Raw genomic sequence first — 26,611 nt, forward strand, 5'->3', positions numbered from 1 at the left:
GGGGGGGGGTGGGGGGGGGGGAGGGAGGGGGAGGGCAGGTGTTTTACAAGTGAAAAAAAAAGCCTCAAACATCAGTGCAGCTCCTTTCTTGACCTGGAGCCCAAAACTACTCGCTGCCTGTGAGGGAAGAGGGATCACGGTGCCAAGGGCAATAACCCCGGTGCTGCAGCAGGAGGGTGTCAAGTCAGGAAGAACCCGGCAAGCCAGACAGAGAATGCCTGACAACTAACCGGTCCGTGTGAAGGACACTAAAATTATAGGATAAGCACGTTTAATAGTATATTAATGCTTTAAATAATTTCTGCTAAAAATATGTGAAAGTTAATTTGAACTCCAGCTGAAAGCTTTAGTAAACTCCTTCAGTATTTTGAACATGTTTAGTTAGCATCCTTAGAGATGACAGACTATAGTACTTTATCTACGTAACACTCATAGGGATTTCTTTATTTCTTATGCAAATACAACCCTGATCAGAGGTTGCATTAATCTGGTAATTTATAGCTGACTACTGAAAGCACTTCAAAAGAAGTTCCGGAAAACCCACAGTGAATACTTTGAAATTAGCTAGATTGGAGGTTTGCTTCCAGAGAAAGTCCCTTCAGTCAAGCCCTGAAACATATGCCTTATGGTCTTCACACAGTTTTTCTTTTAGTACAGACTACTGTTTTGAGAAGTGTGGTTAATTTTAGAATTTTACCTAGTTACAAGGCTGAGTATGGTAGCGAGTTTGACTAGTTTATGTAAAAAAAAAAATAAATTGAGTAAAGTTTCAAATTTGTTGCTTTTCACTTTAGCTTTTTATAATGTTACTTTAAAACTAAAGTTAAGCTAAAAATGGTTAAAAACTCAATCTGAAAAAGTGCTGTAAAGAGTAACAAATTCTTTTGCAAATTTACTGCAAATGACGGTAGATGCTCAGGGCCTTTATAGCAGCAGGTGAACTTGAATACTTTTCAGACAAGAATACGACTTACAGTTCTTTATGACCCTTTCATATACACTAAACAAGAGAAATGCATTTACGACATTTTCCTGTGAAATTCAAGATCTGTATTTATAAACTATATACACAAATATACAGATAAACAAAACTGGAAAGTAGCAATAACAAAATTTGTCTTGTTGCAGCAGCTCAACTTTGCAGCATCTCTAGTATGGAAAGGTAGAAGGCAGGTACCTCATCAGAACAGCTGACAGAAAAGATCTTTATTTGGAAAAGAAAATTTTCCTTATTTTATTTTTAAATTAGAAGTTCTCATATTATTTTATCTTGGAAAACATTCAAAGATGAAGGCTTTTTTTCCCTAACTTTTTTTATTATTATTCCTTTTTTTAAAAAAAAGTATTTTAATAAATGATTTGAATAAAGACAGCTTTGCTTATGCTTCATCTTAATGACGTCTGTGTTGCCATGGATATTACTGTGACATCACAAGATCTACATAATGGTCTCAAAGAATGAGAAGTAGTAGGAAAACATTACTTAAGAGGCAAGACCTTGTCTGAACAGTTTGGGTTATTAACATTCATGAAATTCATTAATACAGAGGAGTATTTTTCCAACCTCATACAAAGCCTTTAGAAGTTAGATCCTAAATGAAGACAGTTTTTTTACCTTGAAAAATATATAGTAAGCTTTTTAAGTCCCTCTACAGACTTTCATAATTAAGGTATTAGAAACTGTCATCGTTTTAAAAAACTAAAAACAACAACAAAAAATTAATAACTTGACATGTCATCTAGGTTTTTAGTAGTAAAGTAGGACCATACATATTGACGTTTTCCACCCCCACTTATATGCCTAACTCATTCAATACAACCAATTCATTCACATGGAGGGCTAAACATATGACCTCAATAACTAGTTTCCATAAATCTTATTAGTGCACTATAGACGTATTCAAGATATCTTTGTAATAAGTGCCCTATAACTGTAAAAGAATAAACAAACTAAAACAGTGAAGTAATAGCAATAATTTTGTTTTAGCTATTTAGATTATAATTTGAAAATAAATTATCCCTCACTTTACACATTATACTATGCCTAGTGTCCCTGGATTTATTTTTCAGAAACATCCAAAAATTTGAGCGTAACCTGAAAGAAAACTCTCAGATATTTTACTCTTCTACAGTATGGAATAACATTTTGTTAAAAACACTATATGTAGGAGAATTATAGTAGCAGAATCATGCTAATGGTCAAAACAATATTTTTGATTCCTTCAACCTTTCTACAGTCCTACAAATATGTAAGTAAGTAAAAGTCATTATTTTACCTTAGCAAGATTGCCCTTCAGCAAAGATAAGTCTGTAGAAGTTTAGATCACCCGAGTTCCACATGAGACAAAGAAAAGGCTCTTACCCACATATACCCCAAACCTAAAGGCCAGAACAGTCATCCCATAACACATTTATATTGGACTTCCCTCAAGAATTTTCTTGGACATTTCGTAAAAACAAAATAATATATATATATATATATATAAAAATCAGAAAAGACTAAGTCTTGCACTTGTAAGCACAGGATAGACTTTAAGGTACCTCTTGACTTTTCTGTAGAGTACACAAATTTTGGTGAGCGTGATCATCCACTCTGTATATTCTTCTAACTATAATCATTCAGAGGTAATAAATCATCTCCAATTTCAGATAGAAACAGACCTCTCTGTCTAGTTAATGTTGCTCCCTAGGCTGTGAAAACTTCACCACCCTGCTGAAAATGGTCTTTTCCCCATACCTAGACCAGCATCGTCACCTCGCTCTGCAGCGCACCCCATCCCCTCCCTCCACGTGGGTATACTTCCCCTTCTTTGGTATTCTTTATGCTATTTTTGCACATACTTCATTTTGTTGTTATTTTGGGGTAAGCAATGACCAGATAACTTCTGAGTTCGTTACACTTATAAAACTTGCTCAGAGACCCTGACAGCATGTAAAAAAACCACGGTCTTCCTCTTTCCCTCTGCAGGAATCTCAGAATGCAGTTCCCAGGTAACCGAGGAGTTTTCTGGTATTTTGCAGGTTTGTACTAAAACTCAAACCCTTAAATACTAATAAATTGAATCAGAAGGAACCTTAAATCAGAAGGAAGAGATTGCAGAACAGGTTACCTCACCAGCTGCAATATCAATTGTGAAAAAGTAACAGATTTTTTCTGATAGGTATCTTTCATTAGCAATATAAGCAGTGGTGAATACCCAGGTATAAGAGATCTCACATTTAACTTTGAAATAACCATGTACTTTATTACATAGAGAATTTACCCCTCCTTAACCTCTCAGAAAAAGCCCTCCATTTTTTCCATATCCCCATTTGTATGCGAGTAATTTATTATCATTTCAGATAGCAGCTTTTTAATACTAAAATCAAGCCTGAAATTTTACAAAGAAGATCCCAGTATAAGTGAGAACTGTTGAAATTAAATTAATATCACATAATTATAATGTACGGAAGAGCAATAAAAGCAAAAGCAAAGATGAACAATGTTTCCAAGATTGATTAGAAGTTCTCAATTACTTCAAATTGTGACATGCTCCATTAGAAACCCTAATGCTGGGATTACAAAGGTGTCTCTAACCAACGAGACACAAAATAAGCTAAAGAGAAGAGTCAGCAATAAAAAACATTCTGTTTCAAGGTCAGCTTTCACTGCAGCACACTTTAGAAACCAACTAAGCAGCACCAAACTTTTTCAACAATGAGAATATGTCAACATCTTCAGGAAAAACAAGTTTTCAGTGGAATGAATGTTTTTCCCGTCCATCCTAGAGAGCATTCTAAAACATTCCCAGGAAAAAAAAACAACCAACAAACCACAATTTCAGCACATTTTGCAACACTAAATAGCCATAATTTTAACCCCAACTTTCTAACATTTAAAAAATGGGATGTGAGAGTTGGTATCATTCATAGATGTCAAAGACTGTATTTCCTTTATCTGCTACCTCCAAGGATTTTCTCCTTTCCTCTGCTTTCTTTCTGCTAAAAGATTATCCCCCATGAATCTAGTCTGTTAAACCACTCTGCTTAATTTTAGTTTTTTTCCTTAAGGTCCTTTTCAGTTACTTCGAGCTATTAAGATACATTCATGCTTACACAGAAAAATTCTACTATCCATGCTGCCTCAGATTTTGTTTTTCCTTAGCATTGGCTATATCCCATACTCATATCACACTGAAAAATTTTGATTATACTTATTCCATATAGCAAGTGCAAAAATAACTTAAATTAGTTCACAAGTGGGACTCTCCATAAAAGCAGTGGTTACGATTTATAATGTTACATACTTTGTTTCTATGCTCCATATCACAAATTCCTAAGCATAACTTTATCATTAAAATAGATACATTTAACTTTTTAGTATTTTTACATAATTGTGGTTTCAATGGGGAAGATAAACACCATTGACCTGAATAAAGCACAACGTAAGAAAAGCCTACTTCAATTTTTTTTTTTTTTTTTTTTTTTAAATGTAGCAACAGTGGCAGGAAATGCCATCTTGACTTAGCTTACAATTACTGCATATGAAACAATGAAAAACTGGACCAGAACAAGGATTCTTGAATCTACAGGCTCTATACCATCAATTAATGGTATCTCTCCTACAGAAAGCGTATTAAGTTGTTTTGAACATTCCACCAATGCACCTGATCATCAGCAGGTGATCCAGACCATCTCAAGTCCATCACCAGGTCTTTCATATGGAAAGAGACAGAAGTCTGTAGCTCTAGGACATACACCTAGAAACTAGTACAAGGCTTGCATTTGTGAGGTCTTCTGAAGTTGGCTTTTCTCCTACCGTAAGCATTTCCATCGCTGAAAACCTCCCCCACCTTAAGAGGAATCAAAAATAATCAGGCTCACTTAAAAGTTATTCAGGTCATTTGACACTTTCTGCTTTGTTGTTACCTTCTCATCTCCTCATTACAAACTTGGAAGAGAGCCTAGTAGCACTAGGCCCACTACGCTAGATTTCTATTTTTATTTTCAAAAGATTCCAGAGTAATAGATTAAGTCCCTTAACATTTTAGCAGCTGTGCAAGAACAAAATTCCAGTAGCGTTGAAATAATTGTTTTGACAGGAACAACGCCAGACACCACCCAATCTCATCATTTAGGAACTGTGTCCTCTTCTATTTCCCAACACCTCAGATACTGGCAGCACACTTGGAAGACGACCAATTTCAAACCTCAGTGAACTCCTGAATTATGCAACACAACAGGAGACGGGTGGGATAAAGCAAAATGTACACAATACCAAACTCATTTAGCTGTAAAAATCATTTTAAGTATTCATATTTAAAAAACCTGTACACCAATTTCTGCAAACAATAAGGACAGTTTCAGATGACATTACTGGTACAAGTAGCATGTGCTCTGCATCATGAACTTTGCCGTAACAGCAGGTGACATGACAAGACAAGGCCCCGTCAATTTATGGCTCAGCTAATTCAGCTACAGCCAGGGTTGACTGTGACTGCATCCAAGTGAAGAAGCCAGGCTCAAAGAGCTTGAAACCCTCTCTGCATACCCTCCCTGCCAGCCAGCCCTCAGGGAGTTGAGTTCAGGGACAGACCCGTGGCAGCTCCAGCTCCTCTGGCACCTTGCGAGGAAGAAGGCAATGCCACACATCAGCGAGCTCCAGGCTTCACTGATAACACTGGCCACGATACCACCGGGAGATGAACAGATTCAAGGTAGATGGCCAGATCAGGCACTCCCAACAAAATGTTCCCTCTTGTAAGCAAGCTTTTGTTTTCTCCAGTAGTTTGAGTCTCAAAAAGTAATCCCAGTCACATGCAATGGGATAGTCTAATTCCGTGCTTGCAGGTCACAGTGAACACGTCCATTGAAAAGGACATACACCATCTTTTAGATAGATGCAGATGGTACAAAGCAATTAGCATTACTTTCTAAATGTCTACTTAAAATCCATTGTGAGTATTTCATGGTAGATATACACTCGGTCATAAATGGACTGACATCTCCACTACTTCTTCCAGCTCCTTTCTTCAGCTTATGATCTCAGCCTTTCCTAGACTAAACCCTAAGATCACGCTCCTTTCATGCTTCAGTTTCAGTTGATGGACTGAAATGCTGAACTAAGGCATTCAAACCAGACAGAAGACAAGACAGCAGTGGGGGTCAGCCCACAACAATACCATACTCTATACCTTCCCACCAGCTTTTAAAGAGCCACGAGCATGGCTTCAGAACTGCACTAGCTGGATACAGAAATAATAAAGCAACAAACAGGTCATGGGAAAATCCAGCAGTAGCAAGTAGCAGGAAAAAAAAAAAAAAGAGGTTTTTTATTAAAGAGCGAGAGTTCTGAGGGCAAACTAAATCCAAAGCATGCATTTTCAAGTAATTTCTTAAATAGACTTGAAACCACAACCTGGGGATTTATTTTTCTGTACAAAGATCTAATGTATAGTCTTCATGTTTCAATCATGATGCTATAAATCCTCAGCCATAAGCAAAACTCAGAAACAGGGAAAAGCTCAATAAGCCCAGCACAGCTCTTGATCAACTCCCTCTGCATCTTAAATAACTAAACCAGCAGCTCCCAAAAGTACAACCCAGAGCCTCCCTCAAATCCATTGTTCTAAAACTCTCAGTTTCCTGCACAGGGAAAAAAAAACCCAAACAACCTTTTTAGCCAAATTCAAAATTTATTTTGGTTTAAATATTTGTGTATATTGATCACTCTCTTTCAGTTAAAATACCAGTTTTGTTCTGTTCTGAGTTTCAGCCAGCAACAGCCACTTTAACTAAAGGATATTAGGGTCATATACGGATAGAAGGATTTTATCATTGTGATTCAAGCTATCAATATAATTTTATTCACTGAAAAGATTGATCAAAGACAGTTCTCCATTCAAAATATAAATGGATCATCAGTTAGATATATGTAAGCCACACCAAACAGCATGTCCCAGGCATCACAAAAATTTGGAAGTATGTTTCAGGATACATAAAGCTGTATAAATGCATGTACATAGCCAAGGGCTCTGCTCACACTATTATACTCACATGCATTACCCGTCAAAATAAAAAAAACTGCCAAAATCCCTAACAAATTTTCTTCTGGGAGATGTTACCTTCTTAAGTTAATCAGGACACACTTGGATGAGGACAAATCATTTCTGCACAAATTGAGTATTGTTATTGCTTTAAACACATTCAAAACAAGTCCATGATTTCTTCAATGGCTCTCCAGTAGAATTTTTAGGTTGTTTTAGTATAGGAAAGACTGGAGAACTAAATCATCAATATTTAAATAGATACATCCCTTTTAATTATGAAGAGAGAAAAAACAGATGTTCTCTCAACTTCAAAATTTAATCTTTTAATTAGAGGAAAAAGCTTAAATAATTGCTTTCACGTAAAATTTGTGAATTTGCCAAAGGGAGAGCAGCTCTCCATCGCCGTATGAAGTGGTGAGGGGAGAACTGCTTGGGTGTGGCAGTAAAAAAAGAAAAGAGGAGGCTACAGCAAGGGAAGAGTAAAGATGAGCGAGTAGTTAAAGACAAGAGCAAAGCCAGGTTTACACTTGACAAGTCAGCATTGCAGCATGCCTAAACAGCACAGCACAGCACACATCACCCAGGCGGTCTCGGAAGAATTCTTAGAGAAAAGGAGAAAAACCCAAGCACCAGAGTCTACTGGACTGAGAAAAACTGCCCAGCAAATCTGTATTTTGTTGCTGCTAAGTGTTAGTTGCATCCTCCAGTTGTGGAGGCCACAGGCAAGCACGAGGTTAGCTGTGGGAGATCTAGGAGACATTTTTGTAGTGCTGCTCCAAGTCGAATAAGATGGAAGACTACAGTAAAATTTGCACTACAAGCAAAGTCCTGGAACAAAAACCACACGGGAAGTCCGAGCAGCTGAGCAAATGTGATGAGAGCACTGAGTAGACCTAGGGATGCTGGAGGCCATTCCAAGAGATATTTTGAGGGACTGTCACAATACTGCTGTCAGTGACCACGTGAAAACACAGGAGAGCCAGGACAACCTTCAGGGAATTGTATTTTCTGCTCATTTACTTTCTGGACTTCATACATAAACCTCATTCTACCATGTGAACGGCTCCAGGGCACAGATGCCCAGGGGAAATGGTGAGGGGACCAAGTGTTAATTTGTGCTAGTTTGGTGGTCATGGTGGAAGGGGGAAATTAAGAAATGTTTAGTTTGACCATAATATGTGCCTGATATGTTAAAAAAAAAGGAATTAGTATGAAAACTAAATAGTAAAATGGGGGGGAATCTTCCTCACATTAAGCTGTCAGAATAAATTTCACTGTTGAAATTTACAGAATTTAAATAGGAGAACAAGATTAAGCTTTACTTTATGTTACCAAAAATACGGCAACTTTAATTGTTCAGGTCAAAATTCTTTAAAACTCTGAATTGTAAATTTTCCCCAAATAGTAAGTTAACAGAAAAAAATGCAGCCTTATCTTATGAACATTATTTGCTAGCTGATGGCTTGACACTTGAACAAATACAAGCTAAACTATATTACAATAGGAAAATAAAATGATAGTCATGCTATTTTCACAAAACAGGCATAGTTTCAATGTTAAAGTTTCCAAAGCATGTTACTCGATTTAAAACTTCAGGTATTCCAATATTTCATTGTCAAATAGCTAGTTATAAGTAGTTTTACAAGTCACCCAGTACATTATATAACCACGGCAAAATTGGCAGCTATGCCACTCATTTCAAACTATTTCAACTATCAGCTATTTGACCATATATAGTACATTACAAAGCTGCTTATTTTTGGACTGCTATACTATTATTTATTTCTGGTTTGACTGGGAAAGCAGGGGGGTGGTCATTGCTTGTGCTTTTAGACAGTTAGGGGTTTTTTTGTTTGGTTTGGGGTTGTTTTTGGTTGTTTTTTTTTTAAGACATTCTTTTTTCCCAACTATGTATTATCTGTCTGCCGAGCAGAGCCATCACTCCCCCTCCCCGAAGAATTTTAAATGGTATCTAACACTAGGTATCAAAGAGATGGAAACAATGATTTGGAAGAAGAAAAAAAGAAGTTTACCTGACATAAAATACACAACAGAAGAACATTTCCAGCGTTATCCACCAACCAGTCTGAGGATGCTATATCTGAAACTAATGCAACTAAATTAGCTAATAGAAGCCCCAAATGCAAACAATATGCTGAGCATATGCAATCAAATGCACTAAGGTACTTCCAAGTTTCAGCTATAAATCTGATGACAGCACTCCATCCTGTTCCTTGTAGGGTCACATGCCAACAACCACAAAGTTAAGAGTAGTATGGAATTCAGCACAGGAATGAGAAAACACCTCCAAGATTGCAGGCAGATTTATTCACTAGGGCTATCTGAATTACCCTAACCAGGTACTAGTTTTACCCTGGCTTGTACAGACATACGTTTTAAAAGAGTGAAATCCAACAAAGAATAGCAAATGCTCTTGAAATTGGGGGCGACAGACGGACAACAACAACATATATTTTATTTTAAATTTGCCCAGCTACTGCTGCCGAGTCATCATCAAATGAAGCCAAGCTCAACGAAGCCAGGAGGGCAGGCAAGTGGAAGCCTGCAGTCTGAGCAGCACCAGCAGCTCCTGAGGTCCTGCTGGGAGGGTTGGATGCAGCCTACATAACCTATGCAAAGGGATTTATTGCAGGTGCATAGAGCAGGCTGTCAAAAAAGAGAATAATTTTAAGACAAGAAAAAAAAAAAAGAGGAGTTTTGCATGGTAAGATGTCTGAGGATAGGAGGAATGGATTAGTCTAAGCTCTGGGAGAAGAAAAGTTAGGGAAATGAGAATTTTCTGAGTCACTTGGGTTTGGAGAGAAGAATATACTTCTTGCTTTCTGCTCCTACACAGACTTCTCATCTCCATCCTTCTTTCTTACTCACAAGCTTCACATGTTGCAAAATTATTTCCTAGTGGCTTTCTAGATGGGCAAAGATAAAATGGATTAAACTGGAAAAAACCCTCTACAGTAGTCTAAATATGAATTTACAATAACTTTACTCAAATGACAATGTTTTGGCCAAACAAGATCAAAATTAGATGATCTCTACCTGGCAATGTTTAGGTCTCTTCCTATTACCTAAAGTCAATGATGCATCAAAACATGCTCCATTCGCTAAAGCGTAGCAAATTAATCTTAATGGCAACAAGACATCAACACTCCCAAATTATGCAATGCTCAAGAAGGCTCTTGAAATTATTACTCCCTGTATGTGTAAATAGTCAGTTTAAGCAGATAGTTATCCAGTAACGGCCTTTTGCCCACTTTTGACACTACTCTCTAGTTTTCAGAATACCACCCTATCGGTTCTTTCTGGACAGCAGCCTTTTTAGGAGGCCTCACTCACTTTTGTTCTACAGCACTGCAAAATTTTATTTTAGTATTGCTGCTAATCAGTCTCTTCTACCCAGTCTACATATCTGAGCAGCTTACTATTTCCTTGTGAGCAATTCACTGGCAGCATAAGTAAATCTGAACAACTTAGTCTTCTTCTCAAGTCTTTGCTTGAAAAATACATAAATAAATAAATAATTCACTTACTACCACCCGTATTCCAAATCAAAAACAACCTGGGTGCCCTCTCACTTTTCTCAACTTTCCTATTAATGGATAAGTCTAAGGCCCAGATACTGCAGCTTACTCATTTGCAAAGTAAAAATCCCCATTAGCCTCGTCCTAAATTTAAATAAGGCCTTCACCTACCCCTTAATAACTATAGCTTCTAAGCACAAAGCCCCTCACTAGAATGACTCTGGTTTTGCTCTTAAGAAATACTTTCTTATACCATTAAATTGAAGTTTCTTAATTTTGCTTTCATGGACTCATGTTATCTTTGTTAATTAACAAATTCTCTCTCTTGCATTTGCTTCTCAAGACACCAGCTTTGGCAGCTACTTGACTCCATCCACAACTATGAAACTTTTTCTAATGCCAAATTCCACACTTGGAATTCACCAAGATCTCAGACACTGTCCCAGATGTCATTTCTGAATTTCTCCAGGTGATCAGCCCTTAAATGCTCTGCTTAGAGTCACAGGACCTACAATTTCTTGTCATTCTTCCAGGAAGAATCTCAAGCACATTGTTTATCTTATTAAATCTCACTTCTCATCAAGTGTCAAAAAATGTCTGAAGCACAAGCATTGCTGTAATTCAAAGGAACAGAAGATTCTTGACACAGACTATATACAACCACCCTACATTAATTCAGATGATGTATATCCCTTCTCCCAGCATCTAAAGGTAGCACTTTCTGCCAGCTTTTTTTTCTGGCATTGCCTGTTCATGGATGACATATGGGACAATTTTCGTCCATCTGCCAGCAGCAGGGATCCTATAATCTGTTGTTGTGCTACTTTTTACAATAACCAGTTCTGCACCTTTAGCACATACTGTTTGATGACACATCAAATATACCATTTTATCAGCAGTGCCTGTCCTTTTACAGATGCAAGACACTTGCTTACACCAAAAACATGCCACCATCATCAAATGGAAGTCCCAAGACCAGCATTGTTCTCCCACTGAAAGGCAGATTGGAACATCTAGTTGTTCATATGCCAACCATCACTGGCTCTGAAGTGGTTTCCCACTGTTTAAAACTGTAAGGAAGTTTCTAGTACTTTCATTCTCATCATACTGTACAGAGATGGGTCATTCTTTCATTCCGCCTTTCACAAATTGTATTACATGCTATTTACTTCAAAGGAGCCTTTTATAGTAGTCTGAATGAATATGCATAAAACCAGCATTTTAAAGCGATTCCACTCTGCTTCCAGTAAAATGATCAAGCTCAGCCACCTTAGTCTAAAATCCTTGCGGTCATCTGCATTTTTTTCTCCATAGCTCAAAATAATTAAATTTTCTACTGTAGCAATGTAAGTTTTGAGCATCTCACACTCAAACTTACTTTTTCTACGTAAAATACCACTCTTCATTGTAAATCCATTTACATGAAGCACAACCTTAAACTGAAGTAGCAAAACTGGCAGTAACATGATCTAAGTATATGCTAAAACATGCACTGAAGATTTGTACATGGTAAGTAAAGCCTCAGGAAAACATCATAAGCTCTAGTACATCCTGTGATTTAAAGTTTGATTACTCACAGAAACAGACTACTCTGTACTTCACTCCATTTGTCAGGTTTCTGGTGGTTTTATTTTTAAATTGACAGCATTTGCATGACACTTTGGATGTTTGTACACTATCCACAGTAACGGGCTTTCAATTCTAGCTATGGGCATAAAACAAATACCACAGCTAGTAAAGGCAGGAAAGGTGTGTTTACGCATGTACTTCTGTGTTTCATTAAGCATATAACATTGCCTTTTAATTCTAAAAATTCTCTACATCTCATAATTTATGTTTAAAATACAGAATGCAGTATATTCATAGCTGACATACCTGCTCCTTGGAAGAAACATAGATTCTTTAATGAAGACTGAACCAGACAGCAGGATATACCAACAGGTACCAATATCATCAGGGCTGGAATAAAAAAAAAGAGGACACAGTTTAAGACACTTGATTTAGGTTACTCATAGCACTACCAAATTTGCAGTACAAAGAACATCAGAGGCAAAAATGCTCAAAATTATGGAAGAAAGCCACAGTTCAATCATTTACAAAACAATTCCATTAAGCTATTCTAATTTCCACCTGCAAATATATACACATTAGAATGCCTCATTTCATTTACTTCACTTTTTTAAAAGCATAAATCTATCTATTTAGTAACAACACAAATCCAATGAAATATCATTGAAAGTGATTAAAATGAAGTCAAGCTACAGCAAAAGTATTGTATTCTGTTGAATCCATTACTTTCCTCTTGCTGAAGAGAATTCTAGCATCTTCCCCTCTATAAACAAGGCTTCATTTTCCAATTCTAGCCCTCTCCTTCACTCTTTCTTCAAGACAAAAATTTGCCTTTTGGCATCAGTCTGCTTTCCCACAAGGTAGGAGAGCATTGGATACATTTGCAGATGGTAAACGTACATCAGATTTGTTAGTCCACTTTATCTGCTGCTACTACGCACTGCCCCTTTCATGTCTCCTCCTGGCACAAGAATAAATTCCTAATAAACTCCCCTCTCTTCATCCTACAGAGGAACTGGATGAGGACTTTACCATCCAGGCCCAGTTCATTCTACTTTAGATTCAGATCTTGCTCCTTGAGTAATACAAAATCTTTTTCATAGGCTTAGACTCCTCTTGGATAAGTTAAATAATGTTTAGACAGGAAAATAAAATAGTTCAAGGTTACTAAAAATACCTGCAGTGGAAATCTTGTGCCACTTCAACAGTCAAAACTGAGAATATCTGTACTTTAATTCAGTTTTTACCACTCCTGCTTCTTCCAAAGAAACTCACTAATTGGATTCAAGTACGCCATTATGAACTGCACAAGCATTCTTATCTGAAAACCACATCCCTAGTGACAGTAAGAGATGCAGATTACTTAATTAATCTGTAGCACCTTCATTTTTTTAAATTACATGGCTCAAGTCTTTAGCAACGAGTTCTAACTTCAAGCAAGAACAGCCCACATCTTTTAATGACGATGACAGCATAGTATTAAAATCCAATCTTAAATCTAAGTAGGCTATGTACATGTTAGCAGCGTGTTTTTCATTTGAAGAACTTCAACTGAAGAGGTACCTACACAGCAGGGTCCTCAAAACAGGCATGCCATTTCCTCAGCACTCCCTATATTACGCTTTCTAAAAGGAAAGCTGAAGTTAGAAGGAGAGGGAAGGAGCTGGCCTAAAACAGCTGAGAGCAAAACAGCAAACCATCCAATCTAAAAACATGCTCCGTTTCCATTTTGCACTGTATAATATAACCATAAGAGAAAGGACAGACATTAGAAACATGGAGAATTAACAGAGAAAATTGAGGACACAATCTATGACCAAGAACACAAGAACTGACTAAGATGATGCAGCCTATATTCCTTTTCCACCAGGCTATGACCTGACCAGTGAAGCCACACTGGTCAGCCATGCCCACCAGTGAAGACTTAACATCTTCAAAATGAAGACTTCAGGAAATACTCTTTATACTGATAGACAATAGAAAATGAAGCGGTAACATGGTGTCACAGCTAAAACAACAAGGCATTTTGATTCACATAGTTGAAGTGCACCAAGCTGCCTTTTCTGAGGCGTGCTTCACAAGCTTGCTTCTCACATGGACCTGTATATTGCCCTCAAACTTGTTAGTCTAAAAAAATCAACATTGTACATAAGTACAGAGAACCAGGTTAAAGCAGATAAGAAAACCACCACTTCAAAAGAAAATATCGTTCTCAAAAGCATGAACATGCACCTGAGAAGTCACACATTTTTAAACACTCTTCCCCCCAAAATGAGTCCTAAGGTGACAGGCATACAACCAGCATTGCTGCTGAACTGCAAGTCTGTTGGGTTTTTTCCAGTTTCTGGTTTTTAATAGATGCCATTCTAAATACAAAAATCTGCACTAATTAGCACAGTTGAAAGTTTTTAAAATAGACATTTGAAGCAATGGCTATAGACCAAGTGATTTCCCAAATTGCTGGGAAGTAACTCTATTAGGTTGTGAAGGATAATTTTTCCATGTGGATTACAGTGCATTATATTATCACATAAGAAGTTTTGTGGGTTGGTCCCCCCCGCCCTTTTCCTAAAAATTGGCAGTTTGACTAAGTATAAATGTCTAGTCCAATAGAAGAGAACCTCATCAGGGGTCACAGGCTTCATAACTAAAGAAGAAGTAATCTAAAAGATCTGTTTATACTTTTACAGAAAGCCATTTCCAAGGATAAAATAATCAAAGCAAAAATTAAAAAAAATATTTAAACCAATAGAAAATCTTTTGCAAATCTGCTAATATACAAGCTTTTATTTCCCTCCTCTAAGAGTTGATAACTATTTTAAATCCTCTGTCAAATCACCTATTTGTAAGGGGCTTTAGTTATCTTTTCTCATTGGAGATGTTTTATCTCCAAAGAGTAAGGCAGACACTGGCTTTCACAAGCACCAGTCAATAAGTTCAATATTCAAATTCTTAATGCCACTTGTGAAATCTACCTTTGAATCATTTAACAAACGGCTTTAATGATTATACATTTAACTGCAGTGGTTTAAGTTTTTCTTATTTGATCACACACACCATGACTTTTCACTTAGTTAATCATCCAACTCAGTTTTATCTTTTCTTTTGCCAGTTCACAGGTTTATCCACTTTCTCTGCAAGCTAGCTCTTTAACAGTTGTTGCTCCTTCTCACTTATCTGTCATAAACATCATACTTTATCCACTTTATATATAATCAAAAGAAGCATCTGTTCATCTGACAGCTGAAAGTACTGATTAAAAAAATAAATGAAACTTCAGGAATACTATCTGATTGGTTTTATTTTCATTTTGCTTTATGTGTACTTTAAGTGTTTTTATTTTTACAGTCATGTATGAGAATTTCTAAGCTCTAAGGTATTTGCATCATGCATATCTACTGAACAACTCCTTAATTATCTAAATAATAATAAAAAAAAATCTTCAATATTGCTGTGTCAGAATAGTGGAAGTATCTGTATTTCAAGGTATCTTCCCTAAAATACACTGTTTATTTTTTTAAACTTTCATTGCCAGCCAAAATATCAGAAATATTTCCAAGACAGTCTTCAAGAGCAAAGAACGCTGATGGATTTTCATTCTCTTCATGTTTACAACTACTAGTGTCTTAATATACTCTTGAACAAAACATCTGAAAAAAACCCGCACATACAGCAAATACATTCCTTCCTCCAGAACACACATGCTTCCCTCCAAAAAACCCACAGACAAATGAAAGACTGATCTATTCCTTTCATATGAAAATATATTTAACTCCTGCACTTCTCAACACTTGCTACACTTGTTGTTTAGAATTAAGCCTCAAAGCCATTTGGCAGCCAGCTTTTGCTAGACAGTGCTGTTACAAAAAACCACATGTCATTCTTTCATTTCAAGGATCCTGGGCTTTCCACAATCCTATTCAAACATCAGGTAGCCTTCAGTCAAGTTTCCATGTTTTCTGTACTACGTTTGACCTTTGTTCATCAACAATACATTTGCATTCTTCAGGACTTTTGTGCCTGTAGTGAACAGAAGGAACTACAGAAGCCTATACTGAACCACAAAACCACTTCTTCAAGCTACGTGAGGACTCATGCAAATACTATTTTACCCAATACAGGATACTCACATTTGAAAGGTTTTTTTCTTTGCAATCACATTTTACGGTTTGTTTTTAAACATCAGAATTGAATCCTAGAGAAGAAATCTAAGCCTAATCATGGAGTTTTCTTTCCCTGCTAGAATACTGCTTACCACTGGCAGCCCACAGAGGTATCTAGAAACTGTATTCTTCCTCCTAAAGATACATCTTCTGTCAAAGAAATGACAGCAAATTGTGCTTAGCAGGGGTTTTTTGTAGACAGGACACATCCCTGACTGGGTTTGCAGGAGGGTATTAACTCCATGTAAGCAAGTCATTCAGAATTAGCTGAAGCACGATAGATGCTGATGACATCCCCCCCAAAGGCATCCTTAGAGGGAGATTGGGGGGGTTTTGGCCTAGGGACAGTTGAGGGGAGGGTCCAGTAGCGCCTGTCAGTCAAGCTGATGTAGAAAGGAAAGACATTTGATAAGGTAAGATCTTTCCAATGACTAGTTTTGTAAGGGTGCCACTGCTGTCCATCATCATCACCGCCACTGAAGCAGCAGCTGTTAGACACTAGAAGACTGGAAGTACAGTGAACGTCCACATCAGGCTGAAAGCAAAGCCTGCCCAACCCAGGCAATCAGCACTTCTACTTAGTTTGGAGTTCCCTTCCCAAACAACCCTCCAGTCTTGCAAGGCTGCATGCACAGCAGGAGTGGAAATACTTGAAATCAGGAGTTATTGGCACATGTACATTTCCAAGCAGACATTCACAGATTTTCTCTGCAGGCAAGAAATTACTTCACCTGTTGGCCTTAAGTGATGCAGTATGTTACTTCAAATACTTAAGACTAGTGGTGGTTACTTTGGGGGTTTTGGGGAGTTGTTTGGGTTTTGTTTTTTCCAGCTTATCTGCTGTTCTGAATATTCGTCTGGATGAAACTCAGGACTGTTATATTGCCTACCAAATGCAGCACAGCTATCCACTTTCCCAAGTTACAAAAAACAAGATTTATTACCAAGAAAGTAAGATGACATGGGCAATTTATCCTGCAGAGAATCAGAACTAAGTCAACCCAAAAGTCACACATTAAGTGGCAGTCAGAAGAACAAAATCAATACATGTAGTTATTCTGTCCTAGCTATAGTAAAGCCAGCAAAAGCCCCAGTGAAACATTGGCAACACAAACTTCCATCCATCCTTTACAGAACCAACAGGACTATGGCCAGATTCAAGACACCAGCTGCACTAAAACTGTAACTTGTTAGCGCACTAGGATTAGACTAACACCCATATATCTGCATGCACTCAAAGCATTTGACTACATTGTAGAGGAAAGAGCCTAAATCTTAAGAAAAGCAAGAGATCTTTAGCAGAAGATAGTATATGTATTCTGTGAAGACGACAGCAAAAGGACTCAAGGGACCAAGATTTAATGTTCTTCTGTTATCACTACTGTGATGAAGCTACCTACTGATAAAGTTTTCAGAATACACAGGTTCTAGCAGCAACCTTAAAGTGGTGCGAAACTTAAAACCAATACCAAAATAGTCACCAATATGCACACTTTATTCATAATCTGCACTTAAGTTAGTTGTACAAAATTTAAATAGAGCTACTTTAAATCTTGACTCTTGTATTATAGCACTTTTGAGAGCAGGGGATTTCCTGGGGAATCTATATTTAATTTCCCAGAATGCAAGAAAGCTTGATTTACGGGCATTCAGAAGCTAGAAACGGAAATCCAGAGACTGGATTGCAATGCCTTCCCGTTGTGTTTCCCTCCTCAGCTTCCTTGATGTAGTCCTTTTACGCAACTACAACCTGCAGCCGGACAGCACACTTCGCCACTTTGAAAATGACACAGAAGAACTGAAGACAGAACTTTGCAAACTAGCTTCATAACTGTCACTAACTGTTCTGTTTGGAATCTTCAGCTACATAATTATGCAATAGCCTATGATGACATCACCGGGCTGTCAATGCTGATAAGGTTAGACAGTATTTTCAGACTTAAGTCTTCACATTTTCTAGCAGATGACTGTTCTTTGAGACCTCAGAGGTACTCAAAGTTCAAAAATGAGGAAGTGTTTATAAATCTCCAGGCTGCCAAGATCCAAGAAGTTTGCAGCCTTTCTCAAAGTCTTCAGCACTTTTATCAAACTCTTCATGCTGTGAGCTATTTATTCTACTGGAAGGGGCAGCTTCTTATTCCCAGATCCCCAACTAGCTACATATACACTACTTAAAACTGAAGTTTTATTTTCTCATTATAATTATTTTATTTTGATTTAAAGCAATCTGCAGCACTTGTACACCAGGTTTCTAACTATAAATCTGAATCAATATTAAAAGCATATCAAAGAAATTATGCAAAAAACATAACTTGTTTCAATACATGTCCCCCACACGTACTGATTCTAAGGCATCTGTCTACAGTAGCACAGGTGTTCCAGTTTTAGCTTTCAGATTTCCTAATCACATAAGATGTTGAAAAACCTTCCAAAATATTCAGCAACAATAAAGATTTAAGTCAACCTGCTGAAAGACCCAATAAATCTCAAATAGTTATGCCACCTCAAGTGTCTTCCTCTACCCTAACAAGTCCTGATGCATCACTTTCCTTTAAAACTTCTTTAGAAATAGCTACACTTTAATGAGCGCTATCAATTTAATTCTCATTCTCCATCAAGATGAGATGTATCACTACTAAAAACTCTGGAATAATGAATCGTATTCAACACATGCTTACTTGAGTGCATTTAGTTCAGCTGAGATAATGAACATCCTAAGTATGTACAGTGGCAAGAATTTGTAGGTCTTTGTGATGACTGCTGTCAAGCATGCTTTAATTCTGTCAAATAAGGCATCACTTCAGTGCAAAATTCAGCACCTGGACTTAAAAGCACATGCTAAACAGAAGTCATTGCTGCTCTGACCACCTACTGGTCATTGGTTTCTCAGCCAACTCCTTTAAGACAGCACTTGAAAAAAGCTAAGCAGTATGCAGGTCTTAGTGAAAACAAAAATGGCTGCCATATAATTACTGCTTAATATTCCCTTTATGAGCGATGTGTCTATCCTGAAACCTAAACGATGGAGGTGTCATTCTCCCTCTGACACTGGACTGAATGGTCCAGCAACACCAGATGCTGGAAGGACCTCTAACGTAAGTCAAACGCCACATCCAGAATTACTTTCCAATTCAGAGGTATTTTCCAAGTTACTTCATAAAAAGGTCATTAAATCAGCAAGAACAATTTCTTGGTTGTGAAAGAGCTAGTTAGAATTATTGTCTCCATAAATCATTAAAATTCCAGCCACTAAAGGATTCATTCAAGACTTACATTTAAAATGGATATAGTACCATTCCTACAAGCTATAACATTTGTAACTCTTTTGATAAAACAGCTTATATTACAAACCAAGATGTACCTAGCAGATTACATTTTCATGAAATCATACTCAATGTTGTTGGAAGTTGAATAAATTTCAGAAAGTAAACAGAGTAATTCAGAACATTGTTCATGCTCCCAGATCTCCACTTGAGAGGAACAGAAACAATGAAAATTTGACACATCAGAACTGGGACCTCTTTCAGGCATTTAAGCACTGCACAAGAAGAACATTGCTCTGCAAGCTTATGCTCCATAGGATATTGTTTCAGCAGATTAACCTATCTGTTTCTGCTCATTTTGGTTATCCTCTGTATGCTGAAAGCTACAGGTAGTTTATTGTTTAAATTGAATAATCATTGCCACAATTAAACATTAGCCCTGAAGTGCCTTAGAATGTCAAAAATGTCTAAGTTTAACAATTCTCTCAGGTAGACACCTGAAGATCCTGCCCACTAGCACTGTATTGTTGTAGCATTCAGAATAATCAGAAAACAGTTTACTCACATTGTCAGCACTGTCTATAACGCTCCTTAATAAGCTAGTTAAGCAGTCACGTGACATCTTCCAGAGCATTTTAGGTGCTCTTTATGACATTAAGAGGTATATCCCCAACACAGAAGTAAAACAGATTGGGTACTTAATGCATTAGCCACACACAATTTTCAAATACTTTTTTTTTTTTTATGAACACATTGAAGTTACATTTATTCTTACTCTTAATCTTCACTCTAAATATAAGAATTTAAAATACATCCTAGTAATGAAACTGGTAACTCAGAATTTAGAAGTTCTAATTTTCACTAAACAGGCATCTTAAAGTGCGTATTTCAACTGATGTCCATGATTATCGTTTATTAATGGACACCAGATAAAAACTGGTGTCTTGTCTTCTGGTAGCAAGAGTGGGAAATAAAGAAGAATGAACCACAGGAAACAACTCTTCAGTATTCATGAAAACAGTCGGAAGTATGTTTTTCTTTGGCGTATTTAATTTATTTGCATTCTTTTCCACTTCTGAAATAACATCAGTAAAATAAACCAGAAAATTCAGTCCAATCAGAGATTATTGCCGAGTGTCAGTAATGCGTGTGAGTCTAAGACAGCTGATTATACAGGCAATCAATAAATACATTATGCAAATATACATATGCAAGCTCATTGACCTACTGTCATTGAAGTCTTGGTATTAAACTTGCACAGTGAATTAGCCCTTAATATAAAAAATTATAGTCTCCTAAAACACCAGGAAAACAATGACAGAAGTAGTAAAATAAAATGATCTTGCATCCAAAATACTCTGAGGTCAATCAAGACACACAATTCTGCTATTAAATCTTATACCTTTCTACTATTCCTCCAAAATCAAAGCTTTTATTCTCAAAATTACAACAACAACAAAAATATGAAAGGTTTTAGTGAAACATTTACAGTAAAGAAGGTGCAAATTAAAATCCTCTTAAAAAACCTTGCTTTAGTCTTCATTCAAAGAAGTCTCACAATCAGGTCAAACAATAACACAGAAATTTGGAACTGGCTATGCAAAGCCAACAGACTGTAACATTGATCACTGACACTATTAAGACACCTTGATTCAGTGTCTGCTTATACAGAGCTGACTGCCAAGTCCTTGAATGTATTTGTTTTAATGATACACATTGCCTAAGAAATTCCCCACAGAAAATGTATCCACAACACAACATAAGAATTCAGGTTCCTGATTTACTGCAGTGCAGAACTGGCAGTATCCCAACACTACTTTGGCAACTGTCTGACTATCAGAAGGTGCAATACACCTTTAGAATACTTTAAGGAGAAGAAAAGAAAAAGAAAAGAAAAAAAAAAAGAAAGAGAGACCAGCCCTGCTGCAGCAGTTCTTTGCATTATTAAATATACTGCCACATGACTTCCACAGAAACGTATGGATGCACAAGCAGAATGAATATATATTGCCTGCAGAGGTCTACTTGAAAATTCAGATACTGACCCAGAGAGATGCTTCAAAGAGAAATATTCTGAGTTTACTGTGTATTTAGAGCATTTTAAATAATTTTCAAAGTGTCTCATATTTCTATAAGCCCAAGGAAGAAATCTTTTATAGGGGCTCTCTGAAGTCAAGAGCATCCAGTAAACAAGGATAGTAAACGCAAAAATGTGACCCAAGCCTCCAAACAGGCACATCTTGTCCAAAACCCAGAAATACTGGTTAAAAGTTCTCTAGCAATTCCTTTCTGTAGTGTTTTAGGTTTTAAGTTTTATAAGATATAAACATATATAGCTATAGATCACATATGTCGTATCTATACAGAATAACTTGTTTTTATGATAGCACTACCACCATAAAACTTCTTGAACACGCACAGAACATAAAAGCACTTCTTCGTGACAAAAACGTATGTGTCAGAAGACAAATTTCAGTGAAGTGGTCTCAGCAGAGCTGTTCTGTTTAAAAAACCTGCACCGATAGCTAAAGCAGAGGCTTTTAGCTCATTTTTGTCACACTTCATCGCACAATTAAGTCAGGCTATGCAGAAACGTAGGGCCACTTTGGCACCACTTTTTGTTTTGTACACACTGCTTCTATCCTCCGAGAGTCTTCAGGGCAATACACTACTGTGAAAGAACCATGAATTCACTAGATGTCACTTTTACTGTAGGACTTAAAAGTTTGACTCTTAGATTCCCACTCTTAAAGACTACTCATAGATCTGTTTCTCACCTGTCCTTGCGCAGAACGACTGTACATTACATAGACCTACAGCTGCAAATAAAACTAGAGCTTAGCCGTTTAGCTATAACACACCCAGACGCTTTACAGCTTACACCCTGCTTGACTTTTTGTGTAATGCACGATACCTGGACAGATGACAGCACGTCTCCTCCCTGGGAAAAGCATCCTCCTGAGGAAGCTCTGGAAGTTCCCTGCCAGTCACTGCCCCGAGTCAGTCTCCCCAGGGCCTTCGGGCAATCCTCTAACGCAGCCTGTCCCAAAGCTACGCAAAGCCAATGCCCTCCAGCATTTTTCAAATGTTCTGCTCCACCTCGTGAAAGACGCTAACATTTTCACCTAAGAAAACCGTAAGTATTTGCATAGCAACCAAGAAGTCGTGCTCCTTTAGTTCCTTTCCAGATTTCATTCGTTTCAGGCTTTGAAGCCTGGGCCAAGCCAGCTCTGGAGAAGGCCTCATGGCTGCCCCAAAACAAATGGGTTTGGGTCTTGTGATTTGCCATGGTGATGTAACTCAGAAAACCTGGCTAAGGCTGGATGGCGATATTACAGCTACTGGACCTGAGAATTTAGTTCTAAACATAGAAATATCCAAAAAGACCAGCTGAAATTATGTATCTTTATCCTTTTTACGGCCTTCTCTGCTTCTCATCCCCTTTTCTCTTCTCTCCCCAGCCCTCCTCCCCATATAAGCGCCACAGTCTTAACATAAGTGGATGTTTTTTCATCCCAGATTGTATGACAAGCAGGGAATGAGGAAAAAAGCAAGACAAAACATAACTGTACAAATACGGCTATTTATTACACATCCTGCCTACCATAGTCAGTAATTTAGAAACTAAAGAGATCGCCATTTCTCATTTCAGCTGTGGTCATTCTCTGTAGTAATAACTCAGTTTTATACGTAATATTTTTTCCTCCAATCTCCAGTTTATATGTACACCTTTTTTTTTTTTCACAATACAGTCCTCTGAAAACAATTAATTTCATTAAAGCACAGAAGGCTGCACAACAGAATGACATAAAAGCACACAAGCATGTTGACATTAGACAAGAGCTTTTTCCAACCATAGACATTAACACTAAAATTCAGTTCAAGATGTCCAAGAGATAACTAACTACTCTTCTTTAAACACTTGTCCTTTTCTAAGAATCAATGCAATCAAAACCAGTAGCATACTACTAAAGTACTACAGAGCGAGAAATTTGTTACTGATAAGAGCTTAAATCCAAAATATACATCTTGCAATCTTCTCAGCAGGAACATGCGGGAGGTAGGAGCATATATCCTATCAGGCTTTCTTTGGAAGGTTTTCTAAAAAACTAAAATACACTTTACAATAACCTGGGTTGGGGTTTCCTTTGTATTTTGTAAAAACATTTTAAGCAGCAGCTAAGGTAGTTCCAGGTTCAATTACTTAGAAACTAAAGGGAATGTGATCACAAAAACAGGTTGTGCTCCAGCATGGCAATTCAGAAGCACATGAAGTTTTATTATTGAATGACTTTGGACAGCAGGTCATCAAAAATTAAAATTTATTTTCTGCCAATCCGATATCTTTAGCCAAGTAAATACGGGAAGCTTAAAGACATACAAGACTTCCTTACAGAAAGAGTAAGCCAAACACCACTGATGCATACAGACAGAAATATCAAACAGCAGGACTGAAAACCACATACAGCCCCTGTATGACTAATGAGGGGAAAAAAAGAGGTGCTTCTTTCATTAGAGACATATTCATTTGCTTATATGAAAAACATTTATTGCCAAAGATTCCTCTCTGCCATCATAGCAAACATTTAAATTTTGATCTGAAAAATTTTTTCAACTGTCAAGATGTATACACATCCTGTACAAATCTGTTAAAACTTTGGTTTCCAAAGAAAATGCTAATTAGAAGCTTACTGTTGGAAACATCAAGAATGACTACTATGTAGATACGAAAAAGGAACTGGTTTTTTTTCTTTGAACTACTGATAAAATATTTATCAAGTGACCAAACTAAATATTTTTTTAAAAGGGATCTTTAAGTAGATTTGAATAAAGGTAGCAGGTAAAAAAAAAAAACACCAAAAATCAGGTATATGTGTCAAGTAAACCTCAATTCTGAAATTTTGCCTTGCAGGATTTAAGCCCTTTTATCATTAACTTCCCATCAAATGAAAGTAGTAGGATGACTGGCAAATGAAGAATAACTCGAGCTGAACTGCCACTTTTAATAACCCAGTTTCCATTTAAACAGTGAGTTGGCTGTAGGGTTTGAGAATTTGTCACTACCATGTACACCCGCTGATAGTAAAGTAAATGCAGATGAGATGAGCCAATTTTAAACAACGTGCTCCATTTTATCCCTTTGGCCATTAAAAAAAAAATCTATAGAGGTACTATGAAAATTTACAACTTTTTTTTTTAATGGAGGATAAAATAATTACTGTGTACTGAATGTGGATAATTATTTTCAGCATTGTATACAGGCAATAGAAATTTACCTTTTTATAAGTACAGCTGACAATGATAAGAACAAAATTTTCACAATAAAAAAAGTTTTGATCAAATAAGCAGAGCAACTGTATTAGTTTTCATGTTAGCATTTAGGGATAAAGATTTACCTTACCCACACTGAGACATTAAATTGTGCCTCAGGGAGGTCGCACACACAGGTCAATTAACAGCTCCAACAGTTGCAGCTATTTTAATAGATTTTTCTAATGAACACAGAAGATTAGCACCCAATTTCAGATTTCAATGCAAGACATACCATCACTGGGGAAAAAAAAGTTGTAATTTAGCATTCAAATTTAATGCTTTTTTAAAAACCTTGGCCTTCATGACTAAAATAAGAGCTTCAAGTGATAAATTCTGGCATGTTCAACAAAAAGTGACAAGGTTGTATGCTCCAAGCTCATTTCCTATAGCTCATAACTGAGTGGATTGAGTCTAACCTGGCTATCACATTGCTTATCTCCTGTAGTACTCAAAGAATTTTTCCAAACGTGTACATTGTAAAATTGGAAATCTGGTTTTTATAATAACTCTTCAATATGTATGCTGAATTTGTGAAACAAAAAAAGGATTCCTCCAAGTTCATTATCCTAAAAATAGAATACTGAAATTAAACTGCAGGTTCCATGGGATTTTCTTACCAAGTAGATCTCAAATTGTTCATTAAAATAAAATGTAAAGCTACAACTCAGAGTAACATAACATATATTTCTAGCTTCAAAATATTGAAATTTTGGAATTTTTTTTTTAATAAAAATATTCAACATTAACTTTCAGGTTTAGCCCATTAAACATTAAATCAGAGATGTGAAATGTTAGAGCAAGCACATTTTGCATTAGCTTCTATATCTAGAAACTGACAAACTGCCCATTATATCTACTGAATAAATCATGGGGAAAAAAAACACGTCAGGAAGCGAGTAAATAGGAATGACAGGCAAACAACCAAAGTGAAGATTAAGTCACATGAAAGGAGTGACAAAGGAAATCAGTGCAAAAGAATTGCAAAAAGCACTTCAAGTTAACCCAGATCTCACAATTTTCTGTTTGTGCATTGTATTTTCTCGGGCACGTACCTCCCGGTAACTTTTGCCTGCCTTAAGTTACCTGCCTTGAGTATATGCATAACTAGCAGCCTTGATTCATTCAGCATATAATTCAAATTTAAACCAACAGTTAGAAGGAGCCAAGATATTGGGTCTAAACAAAAACTCTAGTACACATAATGGACACAACCAACTGCCTAGTAAAGGACAAATCACCAGCACAATGGTCACTAGCAAATTAGTCTGTAAAATGAATAAAGATTATATTGGTCTACTTAAAATTTGACCTTGTGCATTTCCCATACATAACTGATTACTGGGTTTCATTAGACATTAATTTAACTTTGCTGAATGGTCAAGGCTTAGCATTAAAGTTTGTTCAATCACATCCTCTTCCTGATGGCCAACATAGGAAAAATTACACATGCATAAAAGGCGGCATACAGGTGCATGCTTCATATGCTTAAATGTTCAAATAACACCAGACAACCCAGAAAAATCTGCATTTAGAGTCTGGTTTAGAGGCATTAAGTGAAAATCTAATAAACCTTTTGTTTCAGTAAGTTGCTTGCATAAACAAAGCAATTGCAATCCTCAGATCTCTACTGTAAATCTGAGCTGACATTAGATCACATTCCTGCTAATTATAAGCTGTGTTAGATATGTCGATTTGGCACCTCTGGCACAAAAAGCTGGTCGCTACTACTTTGACAA

General features: G+C 36.9%; 1 protein-coding gene across 2 annotated transcripts in view; it reads right to left on the reverse strand.

The window, feature by feature from the left end:
• Positions 1-26,611, reverse strand: part of RAPGEF2 (Rap guanine nucleotide exchange factor (GEF) 2) — a 133,678-nt gene that overhangs the window by 103,058 nt on the left and 4,009 nt on the right. For both annotated transcript variants that reach the window (XM_010586085.1, XM_010586084.1), the window contains exon 3: positions 12,443-12,526. In XM_010586085.1, coding sequence (XP_010584387.1) covers positions 12,443-12,526 — 84 coding nt within the window. The remainder of the gene's footprint in view (positions 1-12,442; positions 12,527-26,611) is intronic.

The sequence above is a fragment of the Haliaeetus leucocephalus genome, unplaced genomic scaffold, assembly GCF_000737465.1.
Source record: "Haliaeetus leucocephalus isolate CR32 unplaced genomic scaffold, Haliaeetus_leucocephalus-4.0 Scaffold140, whole genome shotgun sequence".
In the NCBI taxonomy this organism is placed as follows: Eukaryota; Metazoa; Chordata; class Aves; order Accipitriformes; family Accipitridae; genus Haliaeetus; species Haliaeetus leucocephalus.